The sequence below is a fragment of the Erinaceus europaeus genome, chromosome 7 (genome assembly GCF_950295315.1).
Source record: "Erinaceus europaeus chromosome 7, mEriEur2.1, whole genome shotgun sequence".
Classification (NCBI taxonomy): domain Eukaryota; kingdom Metazoa; phylum Chordata; class Mammalia; order Eulipotyphla; family Erinaceidae; genus Erinaceus; species Erinaceus europaeus.
Genome location: NC_080168.1, coordinates 113538636 through 113560501, shown reverse-complemented (window position 1 = coordinate 113560501; position 21866 = coordinate 113538636). Strand labels below are relative to the sequence as shown.

The 21866-nt window shown below is 43.4% G+C and overlaps 1 protein-coding gene and 1 long non-coding RNA gene across 6 annotated transcripts in view; one reads left to right on the top strand and one right to left on the bottom strand.

Annotated features, from left to right (window-relative positions):
* The window catches only part of LOC132539519 (uncharacterized), an 85366-nt gene that overhangs the window by 22707 nt on the left and 40793 nt on the right, over positions 1–21866 (top strand). The window contains exons 2-4 of one of the 4 annotated variants that reach the window (XR_009550858.1): positions 1564–1685; positions 2505–2626; positions 19099–19203. This is a non-coding gene — a long non-coding RNA (uncharacterized LOC132539519). Of the gene's footprint in view, positions 1–1563; positions 1686–2504; positions 2627–2770; positions 2789–13837; positions 14074–19098; positions 19204–21866 lie in introns of those variants that run through there. The other 3 variants (XR_009550856.1, XR_009550859.1, XR_009550857.1) reach the window with 3 other exon arrangements.
* Positions 1693–18718, bottom strand: CELA1 (chymotrypsin like elastase 1). Of its 2 annotated transcripts, XM_060195363.1 has the most exons (9): positions 18195–18718; positions 16909–17051; positions 15874–15956; positions 13446–13546; positions 12028–12153; positions 10979–11115; positions 9094–9239; positions 2827–2976; positions 1693–1833 (listed from the first exon to the last, which is right to left on the bottom strand). In XM_060195363.1, the coding sequence occupies exons 2-9, from the start codon at positions 16946–16948 to the stop codon at positions 1816–1818; spliced, it is 801 nt and encodes a 266-aa protein (XP_060051346.1). In that variant the 5' UTR covers positions 16949–17051; positions 18195–18718; the 3' UTR covers positions 1693–1815. The 2 variants fall into 2 exon arrangements, with proteins under 2 accessions (XP_060051346.1, XP_007518308.1); XM_007518246.2 differs by lacking the exon at positions 18195–18718 and having other exon boundaries at positions 16909–17592.

The following is a 21866-nucleotide window of genomic DNA, read 5'->3' as shown; positions in this document are numbered from 1 at the left end:
TTTTTTTTTTTTGTCTCCAGGGTTATCACTGGCACTCAGTGCCTGCACTACAAATACACTGCTCCTGGAGGCTATTTTTTCCCTTTTGTTGCCCTTGTTTATTATTGTTATTGCTGTAGTTCTTGTTGGATAGGACAGAGGGAAATCGAGAGAGGACAGGAAGGCAGAGAGGGGGAAAGATAGACACCTGCAGACCTGCTTCACCACTTGTGAAGCAACCCTCCTGCAGGTGGGGAGCCAGGGCTCGAACCGGGATCCTTTAAGCTGGTCCTTGAGCTTCGCACCATGTGCACTTAACCTGCTGTGCTACCACCCGGCCCCCAAACTGCCTTTTATGACAGTTTTAGTGTCAATTTCTTGGGAACTGAAATTTATGATCACCAAATAATGTAGCATTTGAGCACAAACAGTCTTTGGAAGTTAACTGTTTAGGGGAAAAGAGTCACAGGATAGTGACTTGCTCAGTGTTGTTCTGCTCCTTACAGGAGGCACTGAGATGGGAGGAATACAGTCATCCTGATTCCAGTCGAGCTTTTTATATCATATGCATTGTTCTTGGAGACTTCTGCCAACATAGCAACCTACACATTCCAAGACTGGTTCTAGCTGGTTCTCCAGCTAGAAATGAACTACTCTGGTCTCTTATACGGTTCTCAGTGATGGCTGTGAAAGGCTGCTTCTCATCCTCTTACACTTCTCCTTTCAGTTCCCGCTTCACTGTATTCTAGGCCACTCTGACAGACTGAATCTTGGCCAGGATAGTACAGAATTAGCAGCTTCTCAGTCTCTGTTGTGTATAGAGCCCTGGATCCGGTTGCTTAATTTAGTTCCACCTTTGAAGTGCTGACTCACACTTTCAGGCTCTGCATTGTAGTTCTCCTCTTTCCCTCAACCGTTTCTTTTCTTCTTCTTCTTTTAATATTTATTTATTCCTTTTTTGTTGCCCTTGTTATTTTATTGTTGTAGTTATTATTGTTGTCTGTCTTCATTGTTGGATAGGACAGAGAGAAATGGAGAGAGGACGGGAAGACAAAGAGGGGGAGAGAAAGACAGACACCTGCAGACCTGCTTCACTGCCTATGAAGTGACTCCCCTGCAGGTGGGGAGCCGGGGGCTTGAACCAGCATCCTTACGCCAGTCCTTGCACTTCATGCCATGTGCGCTTAACCTGCTGCACTATCGCCCGACTCCCCCTCAACCATTTCTTTATTATCTTCTTTTCTATTCTTTCCTTGCTAGTCTTATCCATAACTTATCACTTTCTTTGTCTACTAGCATCTGACCTGCCATCTAGTCCTATATTCCTATCTCCATATTTTAGTAATTGCTATTACCAAAATGATGCCACCAGGTTGAGTACCTGTTTTAGTCTTTAAAGGGGGAAACAAAAGAATAATCCTACAGTCTACCTGGGAAAGTCAGGGTATATTTAACTACTTGGGAACATTTTAACAGTACTCTGTTCTTTGAATGTAGCAAATATTGATATACTAGGTTAATAGCTAGGTAGATTCTAAAACGATCCAAAAATCACTATGCAAAACTTTTTCTCCTTTTGCTTAGTTTGTGAACTGGTAGAGGTGGAGCAATGGGAACAACCAGTCCAGAAATGTGAAATGCAACTTTGGTCCAACTCCTTCCACTAGAAGGCTTACTTACAAATAGAAAACACAGAGGATGGTCATGTAATTCAATTTTATTTGCTTTTCTGTGTTTGGCTTAATGGTCTCTTAGAGTGTTTCTTCCTTGACGGCTTCAAGTCAGTACTGTAGATCTCAAGTCATCTTGGGGAGACAGTTGTCCTCACAGAGATGTTCAGTTATAGGCAACGACCTAAAGGAAAAGCCAATTATTCTATTGTGAGTAATTTCTGTTTACCACTGTCCTTTTTAAAAAAATATATATCAGGGTTGACCCTGTGCTGGGTTTATAGGGAATTGAGAGGTTGGGGAATAGGACAGGAAGTAGGTCTCCTCCATGTCAGAATGATTCAATGTTATAGGCATAGACCTCAGAATTAGTGGAAAAGGACAGACTTAAAAAATATTATGTTTTTATTTTATTGAGTAGACACAGAAATTGAGAAGGAAAGGGGAAATAGAGGGAGAGCAAGAGAGACACCTGCAGCACTGAGTCACTATTTGTGAAGCTTCCACCCCTGCAATTGGGACCAGGGGCTTGAACTTGAGTCCTTGCACATGGTAACATGTCACTCAACCAGGTGTACACCACTCAGTCTCAAAGAACAGACTTTTCAACAGTTGGGAGTCAAGACGCAACCCATAGACTTCAGAATGTGTTTTAAGGCTGGTGGGCACAGATGGGACAATTATAAGCCTCTACCACTGTCTCAGTGTAGGTAGAGTCTCATCTATCCCTCAAGCACTGTTTAAGGTAGAAAAAGAATGCTCTCCGAAGGGAAGAGCAAATTCTTACAATGCCATTAAAATAACTGGTGGAAGAGACTGTTGATTTTTTTTTTTTCTTTTCTCTCTCTTATCCAGGAACTTTTAGGTATTTCTGGAGCTGTTTTTCCTTGTCTTAGATCCAGGACACCACTGATATGGGTCTGGTGCAGATCTGCTGTTGTTATCAGTCTTACCCTCAGCAATAAATAAACACGATGGTGAGTCCTATTTACTGTAAAGGGGAATGTACTCGGACTGACAGTGTTATTGAGGGAGACTACACTATGGAGGGGGAAGGAGTAAATATGAACATGGTGAGGAAGAGAAAGACTTCCCCACCCAACTTCTGCTGTTCAACCCAGCCAGGACATGGGTTTCCAGTTGACCCTGTTTCAACCCATCATTTGGGAGGACTCACATTATTAATCCAAGAGATATAAGCAGAGACCCGTGTGAAGACTGTGGGCTTCCTGGAGACATTACAGCCCTGGCTGGATACAAAACTGGTCACTCCATGGATGGTATACTGGCCATTCACCATGCAATGGAGAGGGCCTCCAGAGTCACCCTGCAGGGAAGAGAAACACAGTCCTAAAACTCCAAATCATTTGCTTTTTAGGTATTTGCTTTTGACTACATCCCATTTGTAAAGTCCATTCCTGTAAAATCGTATAGTTTTGATGTTCGAATTGAAATCTCCACTTCCTTCAGATTGCCACAATTAGGATGGATTTCCTCTAAACAACTACAGTTGTTCTTTTCCTTTGCAGTATTTATGTCCTGTTCTGCCTTGTATTTTAATTTCATAATTTATTCTACCTCCCACTTATATTTGTGAGCTTCTTGAAAGCAGAAATATGCTTAACTGCTAGTTTTCCTCTCCACAAATGCTAGTAATAGACCTTTGAACTTCTTAAGCTTAATAGCTTTTATTGACTGAAATTGACCCTTGGGTGGAGGGGGTGGATATTCTAAGGATTTCTTTCTTTATTCACAGCATTTAAAGACTAATTGGCTTAGTTAGAATTTAGAAACAGTGTAGGTAGTCAGCACATGTAAAGCTAAACTGGGATGAAGAGGGATAATGTGATGTAGCGGACAGTAGTTATACATTCAAGCTTAGAATCAAAGGAACCTGGATTTACAGAGGACCTTGACACTTTTTTATTAAGTATTTTAATTTCAGACATACTAGAAACTATTTCTCTGGGTAATTTACTTAACATAAAAGAGGAGGCCTAAAGATAATGACATTCCCCAATAAAGTGGCCTTGTAAGATCACTTGACAGAGCAGTTCCTCATAGATGTACAGCCACTAAGGCTCAGAGCTACTAATCAGCTCTTTACCACTCTACTCTGAAATAAGAACAGACAGTGAGTATTACTGAGCATCTGGGTCAGAAAGGCTCTTGGGCAGAGGGTAGATAACATAATGGTTATGCAAACAGACCCTCATGCCTAAGGCTCCAAAGTTTCAGGTTCAGCCCCCCCATACCACCATAAACCAGAGCTAAACAGTGCACTGGTACAAAAAAAGAAAGGCTCTTAATATAAAAATAAAGATCAAACCAAAGAGAAAAAATGAAGGCAACAAAGATTATGTAGGGAGAAGAAAGCAAATATTAAAACTATAATTAGTATTGCATCTATGATAGAACAAAACAGCATGCTATTATGTTCTGAAGAGAACATTCAGAAAATAAAGAGAACTTTTGGAAATTATTACAGTAGAAATGAAAGATTGGAAGAACTGGAAGATAAAGAAGAATAAACAACATAGGAGGGCCAGTTTAGGATTTGTGTTTAGGATTTTTTCAAATTTGTGAATTTGAAAAATTCTCTTTTTAATTTATTTTTATTCCCTTTTGTTGCCCTTGTTTTATTATTGTAGTTATTATTGATGTCGTCATTGTTGGATAAGTTAGAGAGAAATGGAGAGAGGAGGGGGAAACAGAGAGGGGGAGAGAAAGATAGACACCTGCAGACTTGCTTCACTGCTTTTGAAGCGACTCCTCTGCAGGTGGGGAGCCGGGGGCTCGAACCGGGATCCTTACACTGGTCCTTGCGCTTTGTGCCACCTGCACTTAACCCGCTGCACTACTGCCTGACTCCCTGAATTTGAGAAATTCTATAAAGAGAAAATTAAATAGGAGGGGAGGAAATCATCACCAAATAAACATTTTCTAAACCAAAGGTCTGAAGTATCCAGAATGAAACAATCTACTAGGCATTACTCATATAGTGAATGCAAATAGGCCCATACCAAGACACTAGAACACTAGGGTCAAGAGAAGATAAAATGAAACACAAACTATTGGAGTGTGTGGGACTGAATTAGTGATAAGGAGAGTATATACTTTGCAAATAAAAAGATAATTATTAACTCCAGAGAAAACAAAGTTATGTAGGAAATAAAATTGCAGCATGAATACAATGTGGTCATGAATAGCATTTTGCATGATCATAATAAACAATATTAATCTCACTAAAACTATTTGGGAAGTTGAATCAGGGATTAGAAAAATTTATACTTAGGGGGCAGGTGTTTGTATGTAAAAAAAAAAAAGACAAATTTACATCTCCCCCTCAGTGCCTGAAGTAAAAAATTAAGTATATACATATATATTTTTTTTTTTTTCTTTTTTGAGAGAGAGAGAGGAAGAAATGGAGGTAGATTCTAAAGGAATAAGCTGACTAGAGTTCAAAGGGGTCCTCTCTGGTGCAGAAGAAAGAATACAATGAATAGGCAGAGACTGCTAGAGGACTAAGAAAAATGTAATGTGTTCAACTCTCTTATTAAGCCTCATAGTTTTGCTAGCTTAAGCAACTGAATTTATACAGCTTCAGTAAAACTGAAAACCTAAAAAAAAGAGAACTAGGGAAATAGACCAAAAGTTCAATTTGTGGATAGTTCTTTTAAAAGGAACTAATAATACCCCACCCCAACTACAGTTTAGGAGGTATTTTCTTTAGGTTATTACATTCAAGTCAAAATCTTTTTCATGCAAATTACAATCAGGATTTGAGAGTCTTTCTCTGCTAGAAGACAAAAACAATGATACTATTGTCTTATGCTAATTGTTCAGTCTAATTTCTACTTCAGGAGTAAATAGATGCATAATACAGAACACCTGTCAACCCCCTAGCTACCCAGTCTGCATATTCATTCAAGTTCATTTGCACTTTGTTTTCACCCTTCCTGTTCAAAGCCAACTCTGCCTCTGCTCTTGATTCCATTATCTTCTTTCTCCTCTGAGATCTTGTGCCATCCATTACTCTCTCTCTTGCAGTACCCATCACTCCACTGAATGTTTTCTTGCCATAGTTAAACTATTGACTCCTTTTGGTTTCTCGTTTCCTTCTAATTCCTCTTTCTTAAATCCTTGCGGGTTCTCTGTCCTCCGCCTAGTCTTAATGCTTTTAAGAATTTACCAGTATTCTTCCCCTAGCTCTCTGTTCTTTTCTCATTTTACAGTTTTCCCCTAATGTTTGTGTGAGGTGGGGGTGAGGTCTCATTTGCTACTAAAATCATCTATAGTCTAGCTCCACTTTCTTGTATCGAATTCCTTACTGGGTGATTATATTTGAATATCCCAATGAGATCTCAATTTCAACTTGTCCAGAACCAAAAAACCACCTTCCTTCATAACTCCTATGACTCTTGTTTCATTTGAGGCAACAAACCTCTCTCCCATATCACTTAATCCAGAAGTCTGTCTAGAAGTCTGACTTAAGACTGTCCTCTTTACTGTCTTAATTCAGGCTCTCAAATTTCTTGCCTAGACATTTGCAATAGTCTCCTAACCAGCTTTTCTGTCAGTGATGTCCTCTTTAAAATGTGCTTGTCATAAGAGAATGTTGCCAAAGGCAAACTTGACACTATGCTGTTCTCCTTTTTAAAATACTCTTCAGGGCCAGGTGGTTAAGCACACATAATACCATGCATAAGGACTGGTTTCGAGCCCCCATTCCCCACCTGCATGGGGGACACTTCATGAGAGGTGAAGCATGTCTGCAGGTGTCTCTCTTTCTTTCTTTTTGTTTTTACTTCCAGGGTTATTGCTGGGGCTCAGTGCCTGCACCATGAATCCACTGCTCCTGGAGGCCATTTTCCCCCCTTTTGTTGCCCTTGTTGTTGTAGATGTCGTTCATTGTTGGATAGGACAGAGAGAAATGGAGAGAGGAGGGAAAGACAGAGAGGGAGAGAGAAAGATAGACACCTGCAGACCTGCTTTACCATCTGTGAAGCGACTCCCCTGCAGGTGGGGAGCTGGGGGCTTGAACTGGGATCCTTATGTGTGCTTTGCGCCATCTGCGCTTAACCTGCTGCGCTAACGCCCAACCCCCGTGTCTCTCTTTCTTTCCCCTTCTGTCCATTCTATCTAATAAAAAGATTAGGGGAGGGAAAAAAAGGGAAAAAATGGCCGCTGGGAGCAATGGATTTATAGTGCCAGCACCAAGCTTCAAGTGGCAATAAAAAAATAATAATAACAAGTCCTGGTGGCAATAAAAAATAATAATAACAAAACATTCTCCAATGGTTCCCTAGTGCCTGAGGGATAAAATGTGGGCTCCCAACCATGGCTTCTGAAATTCTAAATCATGTAGCTCCACCTTGCTTTTGGTGTTACCTTCTATCATTTGCTATAATGTAATAATTTATGTCTTAATCCTGGACCAGCATACTATTTTTGAAAAGGCCAATTAGGCCCAATGGCTTTGCAGTCCACAGTTCACATAGTCTCTGTCTCAATCATTCAACTCTGCAAAACAACCAGAGTAAGATATAAATGAGGGGTGGGCATAGGCAGCATAATGGTTATGCAAATAGACTCTCATGCCAGAGGCTCCACAATCCCAGGTTCAATCCCCCACACCACCAGAAGCCAAAGCTGAGCAGTGCTCTGGTATTAAAAATAAAAAATAAAATAAGTTTAAAAAGAATATTTATAAAGAATGTAAATGAGTAAGTATGGCTGTGTGCCAATAAGGCATTTTTTATGAACATTGACTATATACATATGCATACTGATACATTATTATTTTAGGCATCTCACACATGCTTAATTTCACTGCTCTGGGCTTTTTTTTTTTTTTCCAGATAGAAAAACAAGCAGATAGGTGGAGAGTAGATAGCATAATGATTATGCAAACAGACTCTCATGCCTGAGGTTCCATAGTCCCAGGTTCAATCCCCCTGCACCATCATAAGCCAGAGCTGAGCAGTGCTCTGGTAAAAAAAAAAATTAATAAAAAAATAAATAAATAAATACAAAAAAAAAAAAAACCAAACTTCTCACAGGAAAAAAAAAAAAAGAAAAAGGAAAAAGAAAAACAAGAAGAGATAGACAGGAAAAAAAATCATAATAATTAAGTCTCCCCCTAGTACCCTGGTATTGCCTTGATAATCCCCTCCTCCTCCCCTGCTTCTTCGTCTTCCTTCTTCTTCTTTTGCCCAAATCATTTACAGATGAGAAATCACTCTTTGCTTATGGGCCACACACAGATAGGCAGCAGGCTAGATTTGGAGACATGTGGGCTCTGGATTCTGTTCCAGGAGTAGGTAACACTCTGTACTTTTCTACATGTTCTAAGTTGTTTCTTATTAAATACTTTTAAGGCTGCTCCCTAATTCTGAGTATATTTTCCTCCTTTATTTTGATCTGACTTTCTTCTACATAGTCGTCAGGACTTACTGACAGACTCCACTATCTTAGGGAAGGTAAACCTGACTTCAGTATGTAGAGGTGTCTATCTTTGGGAATACCACATAGCCTATGTATATCTTTCTCATTACATGTAACCGCATTGTATTACAGTGTGCTATCATGTCTGCTCTACCCATTCCTCCCACAGTCTCTGGGTCTAATTAATCTTTGTATTTCCAGCACTTAGCCCAGTGCCTGGCATATAACAGATAATCCAGAACATGTGTAAAACAGCTTTAAAAACAATCTGTACTTACATTAAGAAATCTGTAGGAAATTTTATCTATTACACATGTAAGCTATTATAAAACCATTCTGCATCCCCATCTTTGAACATACTTACCTGTCTGTACCTCTGTAAATACTGCTGGGGTAAAGGAGTGGTGATGAAAGAGTTACAAGAAAAGTTGGGATTATGAGAGAGGAGCTACCTTATACAATTACAACAACCACAAAGACCAGCCCCATTGTAGCCATCAAACACTTAGGTCATGTGGCCCAGGAAGTGGTATAGTAGATAAAATGTTGGACATGCAAGCAGGAGGGCCTGAATTCTATCTCTGGTATTGCATATACCAGAGTGATGCACTGGTTCTCTGTCATAAATACATAAGTCTTAAAAAGACTTAAGTCTGGCTGGGGTAGATAGCATAATGGTTATGCAAAGAGACTCTCATGCCTGAGACTGTAAAGTTCCAGGTTCAATGCCATGTACCACCATAAGCCAGAGCTGAGCAGTGCTCTGGTAAAAAATACAAGAGAGAGAGAGAGAGAGAGAGAGAGAGAGAGAGAGATTGAGAGAGATGCAAAGAGGGAGGGAGGGAGAGAGATGGACCATATGACCAAGGCTTCCTTCAATGCTGTGGGGGTTGGACTTGAACCTGATTTGCATCATGGCAAAAGCAGCTCACTATCCAAGTGACTATTGCATTTTGCCAGCCTGAGGGGAGGGACTTGATACTTGAAGTGTGCTCACCTGGCATCCAGAGCGAGCTCCATCTCCGCCAGCACACACCATGGTGTTCTTCACAGTGGAGCCCCAGTAAGAAGAGCTGGAGCAGATAGCATAGTCCACAGTGGGCAGGTAAGCCTGCTGCAGAGTCTGGGCCAGCTGTCCGTTGGCTGAAGAGGACACACACACAGGAGGTTAGCTCCATGTGCTGTCCAGGAGAAAACCTGTCCAAATCCTGCCAGATGCTCCCAAGACTAGATGAAAGCTGAACTCCGGACAAGCTTGTCTCTGCTCAGTGCATGCCATACATTCTCTTCTTTGCACAGAAGCTTTAGTCTTCTTCCTCCAGGGGGTCATCCTTGACTTCTGTTCTCAGGACCCAAACCACCAATTCTACTCTTATTTTTCCTTTTAACTCACAGATACCTTAGTTAAATAACCAGTATGGTCTTATTTGTTGATAACTTATCACTCTGCCCTGCTTCCTCCTTGCATTGTAAATCCCATAAAGCAGAACAGGGACTGTGCACCCTTGTTTTCATTTCTTCAGGTTTTTCTTTATCTGGCACTTTGATTTCAAAGCCTTCACACATGAATTATTTCTTTGGATCCTACAACAATCCTTTAATGTTGTAGATAAGGAAACTGAACCACAACGGCATGAAGTAAACCAAGAGCAGAGCTAGATTAAATGCATTTCTTTCTCTCTCCCTCTCCCTCTCTCCCTCTCTCTCTCTCCAGGTCTTCCTAGTAGACTGGCTGTTCACAATAGACTTGCCTCATGTTGACTGATGGCTGATAGATTCTGTGGCAGGTCTGATGTCTCTACCCTCCTTAGCTATCTCTCATATATATATATAACCACTTTATTTATTATATTTGATAGGACAGAGACAAACTGAGGAGGGTGTTAGAGAGGGAGATACAGTGAGCCACCTGCAACACTGCTTCACCACTCGTAAAGCTTTCCCCCTGCAGGTGGGGACCAGGGGCTTGAAGGTGGGTCCTTGTGCACGGTAATACATGTGCTCAACCAGATGTGCCATCATCACCTGGTCCCTCCTTAGGTATTTCTATGGGTAGCCCACTACCTTTGTATATTTTCTGAATCTTCTCATGAAGTCTGCCTTGAGTTCTTTGGACCTGCAGCTACTCTGGGTTCATTCAGTTCAACCCACAGCCTCAGTGACTATCCATGGTAGGTAATAGCATGGTTGTAATGACATCCACAGTGGGGACCAGACCACCTGGGCCTGGTCAAAGCTAAGCTAGTCATGACCTTGTATAGGATCTTTAACTTCTCTGAACTTTACTTCCCTCATGTATAAAATGAAAGTCAGGCACCAAGTAGTTCTTGAAGTAAATTAATTTTCAGTTACACGCATTTATAGACCTGGGAACTATCTCAGTGGGAAAGCATAGGTCTTGCATGCAGGAGGTCCCAGTTTCAATAACTGGCACCACAAATGCCAGGGCTGAGTGGTGCTCTGCTCTCTCTTATCAAGAATAAAAATAAAATTTAAAGAGTTTATAACTTCATTACCCCATGACCCTTTTTTTTTTTAGCTAGTTTTCAATTATTTATTTATTCATTCATTTTTTGTTGCCAGGATTTGCTTACTTTTCCAGATAGAGATAGAGAGATAAAGAGATAGAGAGACACCACAGCACTGAAGCATCCTTCAGTGTGGTGGGGGCCCATTCCTGAGCCCTGGTCATGCACATGGCAAAGCAAGTGCACCACCCAGGTAAGCTATTTTGCCAGGCCTGCACTGGTTATTTTATTGTCCATACTTTTGTTTCCTGGTCTTTGGCTATGAATGCCCAGGGCTATAGAGAAATACCCCTCAGAATAGCAATTATCTAGCCAAGGTGCAGATGGTAGGTGGTGCTAATGCAGGTTACTTACTTCTGGTTCTGCCCCAGCCTGTGATATAGCAGGGACTGTTGTTAGGCAGGATGGTTCCCTCCCGTGGCAGAACACCCAGCTGGACATAGCTGTTGAGGGTAACACTCTGGGCCAGGCGCAGCAGGGCGATGTCATAGCTGCAGGGGAAATGAGACTGCTCACTCCTGGTATCAGGTCTTCCTTCAGGTCAGCCTAGGAGTAGGCCCTCTCTACTGTCCTTATAGCATTGGAAACCAGTGACTTTGACTCCGTAGGGAGGGTTGGATTGTAAAACATTATATGTATAACAGCACCACCTGCTGGTGTGATCATGGTGTTATAGTAGGGCTCTGATACCTGCAATCCACAGGTGTGGAGCTTACATTTTTGAGTTCTGTATGGGAATCAGAAAAGAGAGGATGATGCGATCTTGCTAATAGAGACAACTTAGCATAGAAGAAAGATGTGAAATGTTGCATGGTTCTGAGGGCTCAGTAGAAATATTCCAGTAACTTGAACCTATCTTCACCCTTCCACACTATAGAATTAACCACTATTTTAACTACTTCCCTTCCCAATATTACCACCTCAGTCTTGTAGCCCCCTCTTTCTTTCTTCCTTCCTTCCTTCCTTCCTTCCTTCCTTCCTTCCTTCCTTCCTTCCTTCCTTTCTTTCTTTCGCCTCCAGGGTTAGTGCTGGGGCCCGGTGCCTGCATACGAATCCACTGTTCTTGCAGCCATTTTTTTTTTTCTGATTTTTTTTGGGGGGCAGGCAGAGAGAAATTGAGAGGGGAGGAGGAGATAGAGAGGGAGAGAAAGATAGACACCTGCAGGCCTGTTTCACCACTTATGAAGTGACCTCCTGCAGGTGGGGAGCCGAGGACTCGAACCAGGATCCTCACGAAGGTCCTTGCACTCTGTACTATGTGTGCTTAGCCCCGTGTACCACCACCCAGCCCCCTAGGAGTTTTCTCATGTAAGATTTGCTTTATGAAATTTGCTTCTTCTGATTGAGTCTATTCCATGTAATGAATAGTAAATGACAAGAAAAATGGCCCACAGTGCCCCTACCCGGCCGCCACGTTGTTGCTGTTCCAGTAGGGGTGCACCACAATCCTCTGTACGCTCACATACTGCTCGGTGCCGTCATTCTGGCTCAGGTTGTGGTCTCCAACCACCACACGGAAGGTCATCTGACTGCAGTGAGAGAAGGAAGCCGTGAGCAATCCAGAGGATTCACACCTTCTTTCCACCTTAGAGAAGCCATGCTACATCTTATCTTTAGGTCAGGAGCCTGTCTTATCGGCCTACGCAGCAGAGGGATGAGAGGCCCTGGATGATGAGGAAGTAACAAACTTTCTCATCCCCTAATTTACTAACTTGTGGGGTTCATGAGTATCAGCAACTTTGTTTTCCCAACTTAGTAAGCCAAACATATACTGAATATCTCATGGCTTGGAGAGGTGGGGGTGAACATAAACCATTAATTGCCCCAATAAAAAAATGGCGCTCAATTTCCAGAAGTATTTTATATATATATAGCTTCCCCACTACGAGTGGGGACTGGGGACTTGAACCCAGGCCCTTCAGCACTGTAACATGTACACTCTACCAGGTGCATCACTGCCTGGTCCCCATCCAAAAAGATTTTTGAGGGACATGTAAACATATAAACGTCTACATCAGTGGTTCCTAAAGCATCCACAGAATCTGGAAATTTGTTAGAGATGCAACCTGAATCTACTGAATTAGAAACTGCTGGGTGGGGCTCAGCAGTCTGCCTTCCAGGAGATCCTGATACATGCTCAAATTCGAGAACCACTGCTCAAGGCAAATATGAAAGAATGGTTACCAGCCAATGGTGAGGGCCTTAAATATTTACTCACTTAATCCTCACAAGAAAGCGACAAAGTATTAGTATCCTGTTTTAGAGATAAGAACATGAGGGCTTTGAGAAGCTAAATTGCTCAATGCCGATAGCTTGAAGAAGGTAGAATAGATTTTGAACTTGAACTTGCCTAACTCCAAAGTCTGTTCTTTTTATTATATTCTGTTACATCCTCAAAGCTCTTCCCAAGCATCCCTTTAGCATCTCGCCCTGAGAAACCAAAGACACATTTTCCTCCAGAAGGGCTAAACTCTTTCCCTCCCTGGGACTCAGAAAAACTTCTTTTTTTTTTGCCATCAGGGTTACCATTGGGGCTCCATACCTGCACTATGAATCTACTATGCCATTTTTTTCCTTTTTTTTCTTCTTCTTTCTATTTTTATTTTATTTGACAGGACAGAGAGAAATTGAGAGGGGGGAAAGGAGACAGAAAGGGGGAGAGAAAGATAGACACTTGCAGGCCTGCTTTACCACTCATGAAGCATTCTCCCTGCAGGTGGGGACTGGAGGCTTGAACCGGGGTCCGTGTGCATGTTGATGTGTGCACTAAGCAGGTGCACCGCAGCCCAGCCACAGGGAAACGGGTCTTTGTTTTTCTCACCTGTCTACGCAATGAGCAGCTGTCATCACCCAGTTCTGCCTGATGAGAGTTCCTCCACAAGTGTGATACCAGTTACCTCCAGACAAGTACTGGAGGGAAATCTAGATGGGGAGGGAAGAAAAGAAGGATAGTTTGATGTCTCTTTTCTTTCTTTTTTTGGTAAAGATTTATTTAGAACAGATGAGGGGGAGCAGAGGGTAGACAGCATAATGGTTATGCAAAGAGACTCTCCTGCCTGTGGCTCCAAAGTTCCAGGCTCAATCCCCTGCACCACCATAAGCCAGAACTGAGCAGGGCTCTGGTTAAAAAAAAGAAAAGAAAGAAAGGAAAGAAAAGAAAAGAAAAGATTGCTCAACAATTTGTTTGGCTTCGTTTGTTAACTCTCTTTTCAGTCACCAGGTTCCAGATGTCATCAGGATGCCGGCCAGGCTTCCCTGGCCTGAAGACCCCACCAATGTGTCCTGGAGCTCCGCTTCCCCAGAGACCCACCCTACTAGGGAAAGAGAGAGGCAGACTGGGAGTATGGACCAACCAGTCAACGCCCATGTTCAGCGGGGAAGCAATTACAGAAGCCAGACCTTCTACCTTCTGCAACCCTCAATGACCCTGGGTCCATGCTCCCAGAGGGATAGAGAATGGGAAATCTATCAGGGGAGGGGGTGGGAAATGAAGATTGGGTGGTGGGAATTGTGTGGAATTGTACCCCTCCTACCCTATGGTTTTGTTAATTAATCCTTTCTTTTTTTTTTTTTTTCTACCAGAGCACTGCTCAGCAATTAATCCTTTCTTAAGTAAAATTAAAAAAAAAGAAAAGAAAACTAAAGAGAAAAAAAATCTAGAACAGATAGAGAGTGAATTTCACCTAAGACAAAGAGAAGTCAGAGAAACACTTCCACTATGTGCAGTGCTGGGGGTAAAGCCAGGAAGCTCAGGCATGATGCTCCAGTGCTCTAATATTTAAGCTATTTCCCCAGTCAGGTTGTTGTTTCTTAAAAGGCTTTGTCCCAAACTACACATTAGCTCCTTAAATTTCTGCCATCCTTCCAAACACTCTCCAAGTTTCTGGGCCTGTGAATTGTAGTTGACTGGTTAGTTGTAGCTACTAGCAGTGACGGTAAGAAAGTATGAGATTAGCAGGAAAAAGTAGTCCATTGTTTGGTGATATTTGCTGTGTACATGGATGGCAGAGTAAAAGTTTACTGTATTTGGCATTGTGACTCTAGGTTGCTGCAAAAGATCCTGGAACCAAAGTCCTTCTGTTTTCATTCCCTCTTGGCAGGGAAATGTAGCCATGAAATCGCTCCATCATCTGGGACCCACAAGTTTAGATTTCTAGAGCATCCCTCTGAAGTTTTCTTCCTTTCCTCCTTCCTTCCTTTTTTCCTTCCTTCCTTCCTTCCTTCCTTCCTTCCTTCCTTCCTTCCTTCCTTTCTCTCCTTCTTCCCTTTTGTCTTTCTTTCACCAATTTACTGGGAGGTTACTGGACACTGTTAATGGCTTACAGTATAGTTGCTGGTCCATGAATACAACCTCTCATCTCCCTGTAATAGATGTCTGTGGCATACTCACACTCTCAAGAGATTTCCAAGATAAACCCTGTCTCCCCTGCTTCAGGGGATACTGAGAAATACCTCTTGAAGGGGCTGGATGGTGGTACACCTGGTTGAGCACAAACATTATAATGTGCAAGGACACAGGTTCAAGCCCCCAGTCCCCACCTGCAGGGGGTGGGAGTTCCATAAGTGGTGAAACAGTGCCACAGGTCTCGGTCTCTCTCTCTCCCTTCCCCCTCCCTCTCCCTCCCTCCCTCCTAGTCTCCCTCTCCCCTCTCTATTTCTATCTATCCAAATATATATAAAAGTCTGTAAGAAATATCTCTAGAATGCATATTTCTATCAGTTTATATCTTTTTCCACATCCATAATACCTAGTAGCTCTACTCCAGAAAGTTGGGTCTCTAAACTTGTAAATTGAATTACAATCTAACTATAGTGATTCCCCTCAAAGTGTGACTATTCACCTGCTAATTTGCTAGTTTTTATGTATTCTGAATTGCTTCAATCAGACAGCTGCTGTATCATGAAAGTGGAAACTTCAGTCAAATGAGCAACGTGTGTGTGTGTGTGTGTGTGTGTGTGTGCCAAGTTATGTGGAGCTGGAGGTGTGGGTCTAGCACAGTCTTGCTAGTGTGGCACAAGTGGTGTTGCTTGGAGCACAAACATGAGTGTGGCTGGTATGTAAATCTTCCACCAAGCCTTTTGCATTTAGAAAAATTAACCTAAACTGGGTTCCACCCATCTTTAAAATGTAAAATTCAGAATCCAGACGGAGAGTTTTCTGTGAATATCTGCAAACTTGCATAATAGTGTGTGTCAGGCGCAAGCAGCTCTCATTTTGCTGGAGGACTGGGATATGAAAGAACACCCACCTGAGAGGGCCAGGAATTCCTCCGAGCCTCAGTCCCTCCGACTACCCGGGCATTGGTTTCCGGAAAGTCCTGGGTGCTGTGTCCTTTGTGGAACAGAAGAAAAGTGAGTGATGACTAAGCATGGGGTCAACTCAGGGTTGGGGTGGGGGGTGGCAGTTGTGCTTTGTCTGCACATCCACAGTTCCTCCCTAGCAAAGAGGCCCAGCTGTGAGTTCTCAGAACCCTTTTTGAAAACAGGGGAGTTTGAGTGGCTTCTGCTTCCCCTCCCTACCTTTTCCCAGAACTCTGGCATGCTATGGAGAACCATCACCCGGTCACCCAGAGGGCCTCGGAGGGTCCTGTGATCTCAGCCTTATTTTGGGGATCATTCCTTGACCGGAGGGGGTTGCCCATGAAATGCTTTGACAAGATTCTTGGGGTAAAAGGAGAGCAGTGCATATTCCAGCCAGGCACTGGCAGGGATGCCGCCCTATCAATAGAGTTGCTGAGAAGTGGAGGCCTCAGGAGGATGCATCTTTCTGCTTCACAGAGACCTCCCAGCCAGAGAGGTCTGTATTTAGAGTGGCCCTGATCTTTGCTGTCATGGATTTCAGAGGGTGAAATTGTTGCTAGATACACAGGCAGTGTCCCATTCTACTCTGGGACAGAAAGCAGGCCTGGGCTTAGGGATAGCTTTTAGAGCTTCTTCTTCTTTTTTTATATTTATTTTTCCTTTTGTTACCCCTTTTTAATATATTGTTGTTGTAGTTATTATTGTTGTTGTTATTGATGTTGTCGTCAGGACAGAGAGAAATGGAGAGAGGAGGGGAAGACAGAGAGGGGGAGAGAAAGACAGACACCTGCAGACCTGCTTCACTGCCTGTGAAGTGACTCCCCTGCAGGTGGGGACCCGGGGGCTCAAACCAGGATCCTTACTCTGGTCCTTGTACTTTGCACCACCTGCGCTTAACCCACTGCACTACCGCCCAACTCCCCAGCTTTTGGGGCTTCTTATTCCAGTCCCCCTCCCTCTGCAACTTGGGCCAGAGCACTCACCATAAAGGACCAAGGAGGCAAACACCAGGAAGCGCAGCATGTTGCCAGCAGAGTAGACCACTGCCCCCTTGCCATGAACCAAGCCCTCTTTATACTCCCCTTATCAACAGCTTTGCTGCCCTTCTTCCTGCCAGCTGGCAGGGCTATGGGTGGAAGGCAGGGAAAATCACAGGTGACTTGGAAATACAAATGAAAAGATTTCTTTTTCAAGTAAACTAATTTATCTGTTGTTCAAAGACTGCACGAGGTCAGCACCAAATTAATCATCTGCTTTCAGTTGAAAAGCATCCAACAGACTCAGGAATAAGACTGAGCGTCAGGACTGGCTTTCTTCTCAGTGTGCTCCCCTCATGCTTGTCATTGCCTTGCATCCTCGGTGGCACTACATGTGCAGAGACCTAGCCTGTGTGCCCAGGAAAACACCCTGTGGTGGAGCTGGGAAGAAGGAGTAGTTAGTTGGGACTGGATGGTGCTGCATTCTGCCCTGCACAAAGATCCCCCCCATCTTTGCCTGCAGGGGGCAAGCTTCTGGTGCAGCAAAGCAGTGCTGCAGGTCTTTCTCTCTCTCAATTCCTGCTCAATTTCTCTGTTACTGTATATAAAAAAGAGAAAATAAAGGCCATCAGGAGCAGTGGATTCATTGTGCAGATACTAAATCCAAACAATAACTCTGGTGGCAATAAAATAAATAAATATATAGAGGGGAGTCGGGTGGTAGCGCAGCAGGTTAAGTGCATGAGGCGCAGAACGCAAGGACCCATGTGAGGATCCCGGTTCGAGCCCCCAGCTCCCCACCTGCAGGGGAGTCGCTTCACAGGCAGTAAAGCAGGTCTGCAGGTGTCTGTCTTTCTCTCCCCCTCTCTGTCTCCCCTCCTCTCTCAATTTCACTGTCCTATCGAACAACAACATCAGTGGCAACAATGACAATAATGACAACAAAATAGGAAAAAATGGCCTCCAGAAGCAGTGGATTCACAGTGTAGGCACTGAGCCCCAGCAATACCCCTGGAGGCCAATACATAAATAAACAAACAGAGAGTAGTTATCAAGAGAAAGAGTGTAACGTCTGCCTGCCCAGAGGGAGTAGGACATGTACCCAGGATGCAGACATGGATATAGATGCAGGGAGAGAAAGGGCCTTAGGTGCAATGGGAATAATTCTGAGGTAGAAAGGTATTAAGAGATAGGTTTGGGGGGGCTGGGTGGTAGTGAACTGGGTTAAGCGCATATAGTACAAAGCACAAAGACTGGCACAAAGATCCCAGTTCAAGCCCCTGGCTCCCTACCTGCAGAGGAGTCGCTTTGCAAGCAGTGAGGCAGGTCTGCAGGTGTCTGTCTTTTACTCCTTCTCTGTCTTCCCCTCCTCTCTCCATTTCTCTGTCCTATCCAGAAACAACAATGAAAAAATGGCCACCAGGAGCAGTGGATTTGTAGTACAGGCACCAAGCCCCAGTGATAACTCTGGAGGCAAAAAAAAAAAAAAAGAAAAAAAAAAAGAAAAAAATTGGGGAAGACACTATGGAAGGCCAAGAAGAGAACTCCCATTAAAGAGGGATGTGGTGTGAATGGTGGGTTAGAATAGTTAGCCCTCAGGGTAGGGAGATGGCCTGAGGGAGGCTGAAGGAGAGAGCAGGAAGTGAGAACCAAGAGGAGGAAGTCCTGCAATCAAATTAGCAGAGGAGGAAGAAGGGAGGTGCGGTTTGTCTGGAGGCGGCAGAGGACATTGAGCTAGGACACCCCAGAGTAGAGGGCTGTGAGTGGAGGAATGATTTTGGCAAAGAAAAGTTGGAAATCCTGGGGAGTCGGGCGGTAGCACAGCGGGTTAAGCGCACATGGCGTGAAGCGCAAGGACCGGCCTAAGGATCCCGGGTTCGAGCACCCCGGCTCCCCACCTGCAGGGGGGTCGCTTCACAGGCGGTGAAGCAGGTCTGCAGGTGTCTGTCTTTCTCTCCCCCTCTCTGTCTTCCCCTCCTCTCTCCATTTCTCTCTGTCCTAACAACAACGACATCAATAGCAAAAACAATAATAACTCCGACAACAATAAAAACCAACAAAGGCAACAAAAGAAAAATAAATAAATAAATAAATAAATATGAAAAGTTGGAACTCCTTAAAAGAGACAGGAAAGTCACCTGGCCCACCAGGGCTTTGTTGTCTAGACATTCCTGAAATCAGGTTTCTTGGCTACAGGTGTGGAGAAGTTTCTAAAGGCTGCTGGATGGAGTCCTGTACAGACTGTCTGTCACCTGTTAAGTTACATGTGCTGCTCATGGGAGTCACACTGTGATGGCTCAGGTAATCTGGAGGGTCCCCTCTGCAGCCCAGCCCCCTGAATTTTTTTAATTATTTTATTTAGTGGTCTGGGAGGTGGTGCAGTGGATAAGACATTGGACTCTCAGGTCTGAGGTCCCGAGTTCAATCCCCAGCTGCACATGTACCAGAGTGATGTTTTATTCTTTCTCTCTCTCCTGTCTTCCTCATAAATAAATAAAATCTTTAAAAATATTTAATTTAATTTATTATTGGATAGAGACAGAGAGAAATTAAGAGAGGAGAGGGATATAGAAATGGAGAGAGGACGACACCTGCAGCCCCACTTGAGAAGCTTTCCCCCTGCTGGTGGAGACCAGGGGCTTGAACTCGCGTCCTTGCACACTGGAATGTGTGCGCTTAACCAGGTGCACCACCTCCTGGCCCCTCAGCCTCCTGAATTCTAACACCAGGTAGGCCTCAGGGAAGAGGGCTGAGCTGGGTGGGCAACCCTCTGGTTGGCCTTCCTGCCTCCTCTGGGAAGTAAATGAACAGTTCTAGTCCCAGGTGCAGAATCCAAGAGGACACTTTCTGACCTCCTAAAGGTTGCTCCTTGACAGTGCATATTCAAATGGAAAAGTCTTCTTTTTAAATTTTTAAAAAGTATTTATTCCTTTTTGTTTCCCTTGTTTTATTGTTGTTGTAGTTATTATTATTGTTGTTATTGATGTCGTTGTTGGATAGGACAGAGAGAAATGGAGAGAGGAGGGGAAGACAGAGGGGGAGAGAAAGATAGACATCTGCAGACCTGCTTCACTGCCTGTGAAGTAACTCCCCTGCAGGTGGGGAGCCGGGAAACTCGAACTGGGATCCTTCCGCGGGTCCTTGTGCTGTGCATTATGTGCACTTAACCCGCTGCGCTACTGCCCGACTCCCCAAATGTAAACTTTTTCTAAATGAAATATTTACTTAATTTGTTGAGGTTTAATGAAGTATAGCACAGTTGTTGACACATGGGTACAATCTAATTTTTGCCCCCCTTTTATTGGGGGGATTAATGGTTTATAGTCAACAGTAAAATACAGTAACAAAAAACCAAAATACAGCAGTTTCTACATGTATAACATTTCTCAGTTTTCCACATAGGTCCTCCTCTAGGTCCTCTGACATCATGTTCCAGGACCTGAAGGCCCCGCCCCCCAATCCTTTACTTTGGAGCAATACACCAAATCTAGTCCAAGTTCTTTGTGTTTTCTTATTTTTCAACATCTTCTTTTTAAAATTTGTTATTGGTGATTAATTATGATCGACAAGATTGTGGGGTAAGGGGTACAATCCATACAGTTACCGCCAATAGCATGCCATATCCCATCCCCTCCATTGGAAGGTTCACTATTCTTGATCCCTCTGAGAATATGGATCAAAGATCTCTAAGGGGCGCAGAAGGTCAGAGGTCTGGCTTCTGTAATGGTTTCTCCGCTGGACATGGGCATCGGCAGGGGGTATGGATCGACCTACCAATGCTAACCTAAACTTTTGTTTTTTGCCAATGTAAACTTTTAAGATAAGAGTCAAGGTCATATGCATCTCTCTACCCTTGGCCTAGTTCAGAGAGCTCAAACCTATATTTGCTTTAAAGTTAGACTCTTGGCATGAGGAGATGGTTCATCCAGTAGAGCACTCGACGCTAACAAGCACGGGACACTGGGCTTGAGGCCTGGGCACCACACGGGAGTATCCTGGCATCAGTGAAGTTCCATGGATGGTGGAGTGGGGTAGTGGTATCTTTCTCTCTTTTCTCTCGATCTCTAAAATAGAAAGAATGAAAAGTTGACCCAGGAGCAGTGGTTTCATGAATGTGTGAGACCCTGGTGCCATGTTAAACAAAACAGAACAAACAGGGGCTGGGTGGTAGCATAACGGGTTAAGCACACATGGTGTAAAGCACAAGGACTGGTGTAAGGATCCCAGTTCGAGCCCCCTGGCTCCCCATCTTCAGGAAGTCGCTTCACAAGTGGTGAAGCAGGTCTGTGGGTGTCTGTCTTTCTCTCCCCACTCTGTCTTCCCCTCCTCTCTCTATTTCTCTCTCCTATCCAACAACAAACAGCAACAACAACAATAAAGCAGCAATAATGATGAACAACAAGAGCAACAAAAAAGGGAAGGAAAAAAAAGGCCTCCAGGAGCAGTGGATCTGTAGTGCAGGCACCGAGTACCAGCAGTAACCCTGGAGGCAAAAAAGAAAAAATAAATAAATAACAGAACAAACAAAAAAATACTCAGCTTTTTAGAACTACATGTAAGATGCTCCCAACTAGTACCTAATCTACATGTCTGGCCTCAGCTTTCATGCTAGCCTGACTCTTTTACTCTCATTGTTAGGATTAGGCATAGACAGTGGTTTTGGCTGAAATTTTGCAGTGCTGCAATCTTAACTATAGAAATGCATTCTTTGAAAATAAACAAACACAAAAGTGGTATATAAGGATGTGGGTTTTTATCACGAAACTATGTGTAGGATAGTTTGTCACAAAGTTTATTCAAAATTGAGGGAAAACCTTACCTCAATAAGGTAAGGTTAAAAAATCGGATTTAACAATTTAATGGGATACTCAGTAGCATCTAAGAAGAATTAGACTTCAATGAACTGACATGAAAAGATGCACTTAGGGGGTCGGACGGTAGTGCAGCGGGTTAAGCGCACATGG